Raw genomic sequence first — 13,453 nt, forward strand, 5'->3', positions numbered from 1 at the left:
TACAACCATTGGGTATGGTATCTACAAAATAAGTTGGTTTTTCAGTTGTTTTAAGAAACATCTATCCTCCTCTCACAAATCCAGCTGAACTCATTCATAACTACATCAGGAGCAGATTTATGCATTCAGCAGGAGATCTTGATTTCAGTGAAGTCGAAGAGTTCTTCCCTACATTCAAAGGACTAGGGGTCAAAATTCATTTGGAACTATGATCCCAAGTGTTGTGAACTTGTTGATGCCCACTGAGCTGGAACTTGGCAATGGAACTAAAATCCAGAAGCATATCTAATACTCTAGAAGACTAAGGGATGAATTAAATGGCACAGCTTGAGAAACACACAGGAACTAGTGGATACTTTAAGGCAATGTTTCTCAACCTTGGCAACTTTAAGATGTGTGGACTTCAACTCCCAGAATTCCCCAGCCAGCAGTGCAAGGCTGTCTGTGGAATTCTGGGAGTTGAAGTCCACACATCTTAAAGTTGCCAAGGTTGAGAAACACTGCTTTAAGGCAAATCTTCTCCCCAAAAGAGAACCCAAAGTGTTCTGAGCGTTCCCACCACCTCCAAATTCTTGCTGCAGTGGACAAACTTAGATTAAATGTAGAGAAGGGGAAGGGAAAGACTTAGTGGCAAATCCAATGGCAGTACAGGTGTGTGATCTATTTGCCTCCAGTCCAAAAAGAAGAAATTAAAGGTGGAATTGTCACATATCCGTGTTGTAAGAGAAGCCCACTTTCTCAAAAAGCAAGCTCTCTAGTTTTACCTTTACGTGGCAAAGCACTCCAGAAGCACATTTTTCATCAAGGCCTTTGCGCAATTCTAGAAAGACATGACCCTATATAAATCGAAGTCAGTGATAAAATAACTTTTGTCAGGATTTAAATCAGAAGTAAATTAAATCTCAGAGAAACCTATTTCTCATTGGCTTGGATTGATGATGTGATTTTATTCTCAAAATCCAATGCCTGGATCCTGACACCTTGAGAAGCTTCACACCAAAGGCAAGATTGCTTGTTGTCAGTCCCAAGACCGGGGCTGAAATGCTTTTCCTAATTTCCAGCACCTTCAGCCATGACTAAACACATCACTTACTCATATCAGCTGCTACTGGTATAAACACTCTCAAGGATTAAAAAGAAGATGAAATGGAGACTGTGGGCCTGATCCAATTTAAGTAGTTATTGAATAGGATTTTATATTGCTAACTTTCTATATACATATTCTGATCACTAATGAAAACTAGCTCTGAGGGTTTACAGCAATCTGCAAACCCAAATGCTCAAGTGCGAGAAACCTTACATACATGTGACAAGCACTCACATAAATGAACTAAAATCAAGGTTAGGCTACACTGATCACACTTGCTAGTTCTCCCTATCCATGCTTAGGTTAGCCTTGTTTCCAGAATGTGTGTGTCTAGACTTCAGTAGTTTTCTGAAACTAGGTTAAAAAAATAAAATAATAAAGTAAAACGCCATCTATGTATCATGTCCCATTGATGATGTACAGGCTAACCATTGCCAAATTATGTTCTCCTGATAGATTGTACTAAAATCCCATCAGCTCCTCATCACCCCTAGCCAGCAGAGTATGTAGCTGGAATTCCTGAAGTGACAAAAAGATCATAGAAAACTATGGCTTGCTCTTTGAATTCCTATAAAGGGTCAACTATCAAGAGGTACGTTTAAAAGATAGCCAAATCTAGCCAGAAATGTTGGACAAAAAATTGGAGCCAATTCAGGGTTCTCTGTGGGGTGGGGGTGGGGATTTCTACAAAGTCAAGATGGAAGCTGCAACTGCGTGATCAAAGCTCTGCTCCTTTTGTGACATGTATAAAAGGGGACAGGCTTTGGTCACATGGTCACAGCTGCCATCTTGACTTTTTTGACTCCCCTGTTGCAGATGCCACTGGGTAAACTAGAGCTTAGGACTGTTGGAAGAAAGTCCCACCCTGAGATTTTTCCTGGAAATACATAGTTTTTGTCCTTGCCTCTCAATGGAATTCTCACTAGTCCAAAAGGGAAACCAGGCAAAGAATTGGCTTGCCTCCAGGTGGAACTGTAACTGGATTTCATGGAAAAGCATGAAAATAAAGAAGATTTCAAGTTTTTAAGTATTCGACTCCTCAGTCAAGGTCTGACAACATTATTCCAAACTTGCTTGGTTTGTTAACCTTAAAAGAAAGTAACCAAACCGCACAGGACACGAAAAAAGGTGTGCAGAACTATTTTTAGCAGTTGTTACTTCTTCTTTGACCAGGAGGCTCTCAGGCTGTCCCACAAACTGTTTTCGAACTTGGGTTCAGAAGCAATACAGCTGAGAAGCAGAAACGCAGCCATGCATTTTCTGAAACCCTCATAAAAGTAAACGCCAGCTGCAACGTAGACCTAGCAACCAAAGCGTTTGTCAGAAGAATCAGCGATAAAGCAGAATGCTGCATAGCAAAGTTGGGTGTAGAGAGGGGAAAAAAACGGTTTAGTCACCCTGTGAACGTTGTAGGGAAACAGATGGTTTTGCACTACAACGGCAGAAGTGACAAAGAATACATTTTAGCAACCTAATGACTGAGAATGGTGCATCTCCCTCTTTCTCCCTTTTTCAGTTTCCCTCATAGCCATGGTGGTACACCCTACACACTAGCAATAGATGGGATAAATCCAGCTTCAAGTCTAAAGGAATTTCTATTTACACAAAAGATGGAAATGGGCAGCTCCATTTCTGAAGCCAGGTTTCCACACAGAATACAACTAAAAAGTGGTTTCAGAGCACTTTGTTTTTCTGCATAGCAGAACTCCACAAAGTAGGACCGAGGAGGAAAAATGCAGACATGCTAGCCTGAGATGCTCATTAAGCATGATCAGGAGTAAATAAGCAATCCAACAACTCAAATGAATTCCCTATCTTATTTTGGATAGGAAAGCTGATTGCTTGTTTATCCTCTGATCTCCATATTATTACTGGCAAGTTTTGACTTTCAAGCAGTCATCAATTCACACCGGTTCCAGAAATTGACCTTGTATTGACCATGTTTTTCACCAGATCCAGGGCAAATGGGCCAGACATCTTGTAGAAGTCACTCCCCCACCGCCACTGGGGCTGCAGCTTCAAGTCTTAACAAAGTTCCTCCTCTAGGAGTTTGGAGCTTCTGGTGATTCTTGGGCTGTTCTTCTCAAGTTGCCTTTCACTTTGACAAATTCAGGTGCGTTTTCTTGCTCCTCCTGGATTTTCTGCTTCTCAAGTTCAAGCTAGAAACAAGAGAGATTTTTTAAGGGAAGGAAGGGATGGGAAGTATACTCAAGGAATAGCTCCGTGTTTCTCTGAAGTTAAATAAAAGCACTGAAAAGCACTGCTTTGATAGCAGCACACGAAATGCAGGAGTTAATTCACCTCTTCTCCAATCTACCCAATTTCTCATGGCCATCTGAGGAGTGCGGCTATTTCTGGAATCACCTCTGCAGGACAGTTGCTAACAATATTAGCTTCTGTGACCTCATCCTAATAAAGCTTAAACCTACTGGAACTATCCAAAACTGTTCTTTACTATGTCCTCCTTTTGGGTTATGAAAGAGTTTCAAGCTATTCTGAGGTCTCTGATTCATGCCTTCCTTCTGAAATCAAGGTCAATACCTTCTTTCAAATACCTTCTTTCCTCCCTCTTACCTGTTCTAATTTCTGTTGTCTCTTGAGAAGCTCTATTTCCAAGTCTGATTTCTTCTTCTGTGCTTCCTCTTCCTTCTGTTTGAAAACCTGGTCTCTTTTTCGTCTTTCCATCACTTTTTGGAGCTCTGGCTTGTTCTGTGGAGCAAGACCCCTTGCAAGAGAAGGGAAAGAAAAGAGGTTGAACTAGAATTTATGTGACATGTTTGCCCCTATATTACTAGAGAACAGAGTTTATCTGCTCAAAAAAAAAATCAGTTGTATAAATGCAATTACTTCTACATTTTAAAAAAGAATATTTTGAGAAGAAAAACGTCTTCTTGTTTTTTAGTTCATGTACCTATTTTTCCTTATTTCTCACTGGGAAAGGCAGAAGGGTCTTCAGAGATGAATCCATAGGGAAGTGGAGGGTTTTATTGTTAATACTGTATTAAAATTCATATCCACTATATTTGTCTCTGTAAAATATCTCAGGCTATAATAATTTATTCAACATAGTTGTAGAATAATCGTACCTTTTCCTGGCCTGTGAGGCCCCTCTTACAGTCACTCATGCCTTGGTCACCTCGCAGTTGGACTATTACAATGATTTCTACATGGGACGGTCCTCAAAAACCATTCAGAAGCAACTGCTGGTCCAGAATGCGGTGACACCAGCAGTGATGGGCAGGGCAGGCCATGCCCATATCCCACCCATGTTTCATGAATTAAACTGGCTTCTAGGTACAATTCAAGATGCTGGTTGTCACCTTTAAAGTCCTACATGGCACAGGGCCCGGTTATTTGAGGGATGAACTGTCTCCTATACTTTCTGCTCATCCTGTAAGATCTGAGAGTTGATTTGCTCCTGGTCCCACTGATCAAGCAGAGCCCAGAAAGCGGGCCTTCTCTTAACTACACCTGCCCTCTGAAATAGCATCCCCTGGAGATTGCCCCTTACCAGCCTTTAAAGGGGCACAAGGACATGGCTCTTCCACAGGACTTGGGTTCTGGTGACTGGGGGCCATTTTGTCTGTTTTTATCTTTGCAGTTGGTTGTTCTCTCCAGATGATGCTATATTTTGGGTTTTAATTTTTCTTATATGTAAAGTACAGGTTGAGCCTCCCAGAGTCACTGCAAACGCACAATCTAAAAACCCAATAAATGAACATGCATGCATGTAGCGTCCAAGTATCTGAGGGCACATCAGACTCATTAACTGGTTATTTATGAAGAAGGAGAGCTTAGAAAACAAACTGGTTCCCCACCAGTTTCCTCCCATCAGCAGGCAAAGGTTTGCCTTGTGTTCTCTGGTCGGGTAAGCTGGGATATGTTGTCCCCATGGCAGGGCCTGTGTAGTTGGGGCACCCACAGCTTGAAATGGAGCTGGAGCACCCACAGTCCTCAGAACTGAATCGTGGATTTTGTCTTTGCATCCCATCCTCCAGAGATTCTCATTTAGAAGAACCTTCCCCCAAGGCTGACTTTCTCATCCTGTTGCTAAAAATCTGCTTCTACATTATGATTTAAGGTGTAATAAATAGGACCACTGCACAGACATAGCCTGGCTTGCAGATCACAAATCATTTCCAGTCTGCACCCTCACTGAGCTCAGAGAGAGGGGAAAAATGCAAACTAGAAAGCATCTTCTTAACATCCCAAGGCTTTAAAAGTCCCATTCTGTAATTATATATCAACTATTATCTTGCTGGACTAGCCCCAGTATTAGTTCACTAGATGGCACTAGAGTGCAACATATAATGATGGAAATTCAGCAATACTTTTCATTCATAAAAGATGACCATTCTTCACCCACTCAGCATTTATTTTTAGTCATGATAAAAGTAGAGAAATAAGCAATGCAATTTCTAGTAACTCCAGCCAAACCTCAAATATACAGATATCTCTGATTATTTTAATTCATACTGTAAGTTTATTCAAACCTAAGGTCAGATGGAAAGCAGAAGTAGATTTATTTTTCTTATTTTAGATTTATGTTCCATCTTTCCCCCAGGAGCTCAAAATAGTGTATGTAGCACTTCCTCCTCCATTTTTTTCCAACAAGAACCTTGTGAGGTGGGTTGCAGAGAGGGAGAGAGAAAGCAGGGGTGGGGGGTTACTTTGAGAGCTTCATGGCTAAGGTTGGACTTCAACCTGAATTCAGATTCTAAACACACACTCAGAAGCATCGTATTCTTCCTACTTCGGGGTCGTGGATCTCAAGGTTTGGTAAATAACCAAGGAATCCCCAAATTCTGAATTCTACATTCATGTTCACTTAATTAAAGGTGAGATGCCAACATGTACAAAAAGCTCTGTGGAAGCACCGCAACCATCTCTGTGCATTTGGCGTCTTGTTCTGGTGGGCTTTCAACTAAACCTGGAAGGAGACCAGTACCAAAAACCACAGGAGATGGCAGGAGATCCAATAGGTTCTTGATGGGCCTTACAGACAATTTCATCATCCAAAAGGCGGAGGACAGAACTAGAAGATCAGCTATATTTGACTTAATACCCAACAAGTGGTCCTTGATGGATTTATATACATGGAGGGAGATATGCAAGGGGGTGCCTCAAGGCTCTGTCCTGGGCCCAGTGCTCTTCAACATTTTTATAAATTACTTATTTGAGAGGGCAGAAGGAATGCTAATCAAATTTGCAGATGACACAGATCTGTGGGGGACTGCTAGCACCTCAGGCTCAAGGTTCAAAAACATCTTGGTAGACTTGAACATTAGACGCTATCCAATAAAATGTAAGGCTCTGCACTTAGATAGGAAAAATCAGGTGCACAGGTACAAGACAGGTGGTACCTGGCTCAGCCGTAGTACTTGGGAGAAAGATCTGGTTGTTCTTGTTGATCACAAATTAAGCATGAGACAACAGTGGCTGCCAAAAGAGCCAGTGCAATCTTGGCCTGCATCAACAGAGATATAGGGTCAAGATCACAGGAAGTGATAGTTCCATTCTATGCTGCACTGGTCAGACTGCACCTGGAATATTGTGACTGGTTTTGGTCACCAACACACAAGAAGGATGCCAAGGAATTGGAAAGAATGCAGAGAAGAGCAACGACAATGAGGAGGAGCTTGGAGCTAAACCTTATGAAGAACAGTTAAAGGAACTCGGTATGTTTAACCTTAAAAAAGAAAAGGCTAAGGGGAAACATGATAGCCGTCTTCCAATACTAGAAGGGCTGTCATAAGGAAGAAGTATTTATTCTAAAGAGATTTATTCTTTTTAGTACTAGAGAGTTAGACAAGAACAAATGGGTAGAAACTTTACAAAGAGAATGAGGAATTTCCTGACTGTGACAGCTATTACACAGTGGAATAGCATTACTCCTGTAGTCATGGGTGCTCTGTCGTTGGAGATTTTCAATGATAGCCATTTCTCTGGGATGGTCTAACACTTCCTGCAGGGACTAGAAGGTGTTCAAGGTCCATTCCAACCCTATGATTCTATGACACACTGTTCAACATCCAGAAACCCATATATACTTAGGTATGTGTTATCCCCCAAAAGGTTAGGTGCTTGCATAGTCTAGGTTGAATCACCTAGATGTTATAAACAGGAACAAGGCTGGCCGATGAGATTGCATATGATTGTAAATGGAGGAAAAGGTTATAGAGGTCCACGGGTTGTCGTCTTCAACATTCCAGCAGCCTTTCATCAGGGAGAGCAGGAAGAGAAGAGAAAGCAATTAACTTACAAGTTGCTAGCTTTTCTAGTCAGAAGCTCAGCCAACGTGAAGCAGGAATTAACTTCTTCCATTTTCAAGGGCAGAAAAAGGTAAAGGACAGCTCAGAAAATAAATCAGCTGGTGGTAGTTGTGGCAAAGAGGAGACTTCTGGGATTTGATGCAAACATCAACTTAGACTTTATCAAAAGGGCAAGCATTTCTTACGTCTGTAATGTCACTGGCATTAGAAGTGGGCTTTCAAATCACCCTCTGTAATTCCCCACTTGTGGGGATGGGATTTTCAACCATTAAATTTGCCATCTTTCCCATCCTAACACTACCTAAAAAGGATTTTTGCCTCCCATTATTACCTCCGCTTTTCTATAAAACAGGGGAAATACCCAGTGCTGTTTGCAAACTTCAAAAGATTAGAGGCAATTGCCTCATTTCACATTTAGTTAGCTGCCTGATTTGCTTTAAATATTCAATCAGGAAAGGGTTGTGAAAAATGAACATAAAAGAAAAAGAAGCTTAATTCCAAGACTTTCTAATATACTTCTTGATCAGGTGGGTTGCAAATGACATTAAATGGTCATTTTCATGAAAATTAGGGAACTACGTATGTACTCTTCTATTAATCTGCACAAAAATAGTGGCACAGCAGTGCTTTCTGTATATTGGCATATATGAACATGTGTGTGGGCAAGAGAGAGCTAGGATGTTGCAGGGATAAATGAAAAAGGACATCAGACTATTCAGAATGCTGTTATGCTCCGTAGTGCAAACATTTTAATTTCACCTTATATTAAACATTATGTAAGAATAAGCAGGCTTCTCTCAGGCCCAAATAATTCTTTTCAAAGCAGTCACTGGATTTTCTCATGTAATCTCATTAATTATAGTACCTTTCTCCAATGTTCTTGTCAGCATAGAATATTAAATGTCAATATGCATTTAAAGACTGTCATGTATAGTTAAATAAGGCATCTGGAAGAGTTCTCAGGCAAGGAGAGATTAGAAGAATAATTGTTCAACTTGGGGATTTTTTTTAATAGTACAGACCAAACTTCTTAACTTGTTCCCCTGCAGTATAAAGTTCAGGTTGGATAAAGTTCAGGTTGTTCACCGTTAATGCCTGGAAGAGCCAAAGGGTGATGGGCCCTCCACTGACACTTTTCTAGCCTCACCTGAGTTTTGATATATTAAAGGAATAGCCAAAAGATGAAAGGTTTTTAGACTGCACAACAGCATCACAAATGGCCTCCATAAGGTTCCTTAGAAAACCAAACAAAAATGTGCAGGTCCAACCCAGTGCAAAGTTTGAAAAGAAATTTGTCCAGCTAGGACAAAAAAGGACAAAAGTAAGCAATAGTAGTTTGGGATGATGATCAGCATTTTGGTGAACTGGTATTTTGTAAATGGCGGTGCCTCCATGGCAGTGAATTAGCCGGGAGATCCCACGGTCCTTCTGCAAGAATCTTCACAACATAGTCTCAAAAATTCAAGTATGTTCACAAGTCCAAAAGGGTTGGGAATAGGCAGAGCAAAAAAACTTGCTGACCATGAAAGTCAACAGATTACAACCTAGCCTGAAATAATGTTAGTTCCAGAAATGTGTTTCTACTGAACATTTTGTGATGGCTTTTTGACAAAGAGTCAGGGATAGTTACATTTCATTTTTCTGTCAGCTTGGTTAATTCAAGCACTGTTTAGGAACTGCAGTTGTCAACAACCTCAGTAAGTGGCTATGTTTAGTTCATCTTGGCAGTTCTAAAAGCTAAACAGGGTTGATCTTGCTTCGTATGTAGGTGCAGAACATCCAGGAAGTCCACAGCTATAGGCTGATTGTAAACTAAGCACCCAAAAAGAAGACAATGGCAAACCACTTTCATATCATGCCAAGAAAATTGTAGGCATGTGTCCACATAGTCACACAACTTGAGCTCGACTCCTAGGTGACTTGACTCTTGACAAAAAGGCAAGGATGTGCTGAATCTAGGCCCTCCCCCCTGATTCTAGGACTCACGGGCCTCATTTGAGTCCACAGCAAGACAGAAAACATCAGAGGGAGGTGGAAATAATCCCTACCAATAACATTGCTTCTGGTCTGTTCTAGGAACCAGAGGTAGAAAAAAGATAGGTCCATGCTGGGAAGGGTGATGGACCTATGCGTTCCTTTCCCACAATGCTCAACCACCATCCTGGCATGCAGAATGAGTTTAGGGATTTTATACAGCATGCCAGTGTCTCTGCTAAGAGCGAAAGTGCCCAAAACATGCCAAGTCCCTCCCCACTTCTGAGAGTAGATAATATCCCTACAAGTCAGGAGCAGTGCACAGCTTCACCTCTTGACTGCAAGCAGAACACCAAACACAGAAAATGCCTGGTCTTCCAAATACTTGGAACAGCACCTCTGTTCCGTGAGCTGCATTGGCTCTGGGTACAATTCAAAGCCCTACACTTCATGGGTCCAGGTTATTTGAGGGACTGCCTCTTCCTGATTACATCTACCCATCCCAGCCAGTTCAGCAGAAGAGTTATGTTGTAGGTCCTGTCTGCTAAAGAGTTCCATCTGACAGGACTCAAAAGACGTGACTTTCTGGCAGGGGCTCCCATCCTCTGGAACATCATTCCTCTTGAAGTGAGGTTAACCCCATCCCTGTTAGCCTTTCAAAAAGCCTTTAAAACATGCTTTTTCTTAGAGATCCCATGGGGAGCCTGCAAGATCACCGTATTGTGCCTAGATGGTTGTTATTCTTTTGCAATCTTGCTCTTTATTCATTTTTATTTTTATTTTTATTTATGTTTATTTATTTTAAATGCCTTAATGGTTGCAATATTGTTTTAATTATTGATGGTTGTATGGTTATGGTCAGTGAGATGGGTGGTCATGTAAATTTGCTAAATAAATAAATAATAAAATAACCCTTTCATATGCACTTCAGTCTTCCATGACACATTTTAAGATAATAAAGACTCACTGCACCTTAAAAACTACCAAACTAACTATAGCAGTGGGATGCAATTAATATATAGCTGTAGGTTACAATCAGATTTCAATGCAGATGATTAATGTTGTGGGTTTAAGATATGCCTGACTTGAGTCTTGGATTCTACTAAAAGTTTTAATAGCCTAAGCCAGTGTTTCTCAATTTTGGCAGCTTGAAGATGTGTGGACTTCAACTCCCAGAAGTCAGATGGCCAGGGACAGAAGGGCACACGATGTTTCTGGTTTCTGGTCCCTTTCCTTTCTCCTTATAAGGGTTAATGCCAGTACCATCAAGTCTCAGTATTAATAGGCTTAAGTTATCATTCTGCTCCTCATCATGCTAGCCTTTATTTTTAAAGATGCATGTCGTTGTTGATACACAGCTATCATAAGATATATTTGGTGGGTGGCTAGCAGAAGCTGTAGCCCTAGAGGGAAGAATTCAAATGTAGTGTGTAAAATGGTACTTGATTGCATGGAAATTAAGTATTCACAGCGCAATGTTTGAAGCTTTACTTGTTACTGCTTTAAAGCAAGCAGATGGGTTTTAAGATTTTAAGTCTTGCCATTTCTAGCAATGAGAACCAGCAACAAAGCTAAATCAGGTTGCCTTTAAGAAAAATACAACCTTTGTCCTTATCATAGTACAGAAAGGTTAGTCTTCAATTTGTTCTCTTAAAAAGAAAAAGACAAAAATAATGTTCTTTCGCTAGTCCAAAGTCAAAATGTTGCTGCTTCTCTCCACAATTAGATATTTTATGGACCAGGCAGCATTCCCAAAAAGGTCATATTATTGATTTTCTCACCATGCCACAGTTTTTCTTATCAAGAAACACTTTGCTGAGGTCTTATTTACAGGGTTACTGTTCCCATGGAAGATGACAGACATTTTGGATGCTGCACAGCTAAACTTTATTAAGATGAGCTTAACCTTATATAAGGTCACAATATCATCTCATGGAACCAATTTATAAAAAGAAAAGAGAGAGATGACACAGATTCTGTTAGTCTGTATTCATCACATTCTTCCTCCATGCCATTCCCACTTGGAAACCTACATTCTATTTTTATTCCAGAATTGCTTTTGGGATTATAAGTAATAAAATCTTCACATTAAACAGGAGAGATTTCTACCATTCCAACCTCAGAAGAAGTCTTCCATGACGTATTTTAAGATAAAGACTCACTACGCCTTAAAAACTAAACGATCTTATTATAGCAGTGGGATGCAACTGTTATATAACTGTAGGTTACAATCAGATTTCGGTGCAGATGGTTAATATTGTGGGTTTAAGATATGCCTGACTTGAGTCTTGGATTCTGCTAAGAGTTTTAATAGCCTAGGCCAGTGTTTCTCAACCTTGGCAACATGAGGATGTGTGGACTTCAACTCCCAGAATCCCTCAGCCAGCCATGGGGAATGTCTTTGTGGAAAATAATAAGCAAAAGGCTACTTAACACTGGATCACAGTCTAGCTATTCAGTTAGGGAAGCATTTCCCTTCCTTCTAATCCAAGAATGAGAGAGAGAACAGGCTTTGTTTATTCCTGCTGGAAAATGATAATGGTATTAGCTAAAAAAAGATTTCTCACTTCATTTCTTACCTTTTCTGATTCATACGGAGTTCTCGATGAAGATCCTGATGATTCCGGGATGATTTTACAGGATTAATTAGTTTCTGAGGCTTAATCAGTTCAGGATTGTCTTCATCTATGTAATCTGGTTCAGCCATGATATTTCTTATTATCTGAGGTGACTCTCTGGATTCCCAGTTCTCACTTAAGTGATCTAAAAGACATAGAAGATGTTCTTGCTCAATTAATTCAGCAACCAGAAAATATTACTAACCTATCTTCAAAAAGGCATAGTTAAGCATTTAGAAGTTGTTTTACTTATTGCTACTAAACTGATACTCCAGTCTTCTGTTTTTATCAAAAGGCAAAGCAGCTTACAAAGAGATTTATTTACAGAGTTTTGTTTTTTCTGATAAAAGAAGTCATTGTCCTACAGACGTCTACCCATGCACATTTCCAAGTGTGGTGGTGAATAGCACTGCAAAAGATTCCTTAAGACGACCATGGCAAATTGTTTCCATTATGTTGCCAAGAAAATCCATCAGGTCACTATCAGTCAACCCTGACTTGAGGATGACATGACTTAATCTTTTAAGAACTGGAGGAGTAACTCTGGTGGTGTGGAACTTGATGGCTGCAGAACCTCCCATTTGTCAAGCCTATTGCATTTTTATCACCTCAATCTACACATCTGGAATCCAACAGCTCATAAGACTTGGAATATTTTCTGAAACTGTAATCCATCTCCAGTACAAACTTTTTATCATTTAGCTCTACCAAAATACCCAAACATAGATTCATTTTGAAAGGAAAACTAACACCTTTTTAAAACTCTTTTAATCAAATCTTTTCTTCAGCAATTTAAAAACCACCCTACTGCTTTGGATTTAGCAGGACTCACACTTGACTTGTATAAATGACAAGAGAGGAGCTGCAGTCAGAGAAAGGGCAGGGGCACTGGCTTCACATGAGTAAAATCTTTAGCAAAAGTGAAATAGATTGCTTCTTATATTCATAACCCCTTCATCCCACAAGCATAACATTCACCTCAAAAGAAGATGTGCAAAGTTCTTTTCATAGATTCTCATACATTGTTAACTGCTACTCTGAAGCATCAACAAATCTGGGAGCTTCGGCAGAAGGGGAGCAGCGAGCGAATCAACGGCAATCACGCAAACCAATTTGGACTCTGCAGACAGATTTTCTGCTGCATAACAGCAGCAGCACACAGAGGAAAATGCAACTTCTTAAATGCTCCAGGAGCATCATTCACATGGAACTAACAGCAGCTTCTCTGAACAGAAACACTCCATTAAGCTGCCATTTTTAACTGATAATAGGATATACATAGCTTTTAATCCTTTTCATATGCCGCTTTTTAATTTTGCCACGTGACTTCTGAAAATAATGCACGCATACTGAGTTGGTCCAATAATCCCAGCCCCTCTTTTGCTGCCTCTCAAATTCTTCCCCCGAATCACGGAAGTCACGAGGAGAGACAATTACCTGTCTGCCAGACTACATGTAGCAAGGCAACGTAACAGAATAACTGAGCATTCAGAAGTGTGCTA

The 13,453-nt window shown here is 40.3% G+C and overlaps 1 protein-coding gene across 1 annotated transcript; it reads right to left on the reverse strand.

Moving 5' to 3' along the window:
- Window positions 1-485: 485 nt before the first annotated feature.
- On the reverse strand, window positions 486-12,251 carry FAM107B (family with sequence similarity 107 member B). The gene is made up of 3 exons (XM_063308205.1): window positions 11,913-12,251; window positions 3,662-3,812; window positions 486-3,246 (listed from the first exon to the last, which is right to left on the reverse strand). Exons 1-3 carry the CDS (start codon window positions 12,038-12,040, stop codon window positions 3,130-3,132), a joined length of 396 nt encoding a protein of 131 aa, XP_063164275.1. The 5' UTR covers window positions 12,041-12,251; the 3' UTR covers window positions 486-3,129.
- Window positions 12,252-13,453: the final 1,202 nt, after the last annotated feature.

The sequence above is a fragment of the Candoia aspera genome, chromosome 7, assembly GCF_035149785.1.
Source record: "Candoia aspera isolate rCanAsp1 chromosome 7, rCanAsp1.hap2, whole genome shotgun sequence".
NCBI classification, from domain to species: domain Eukaryota; kingdom Metazoa; phylum Chordata; class Lepidosauria; order Squamata; family Boidae; genus Candoia; species Candoia aspera.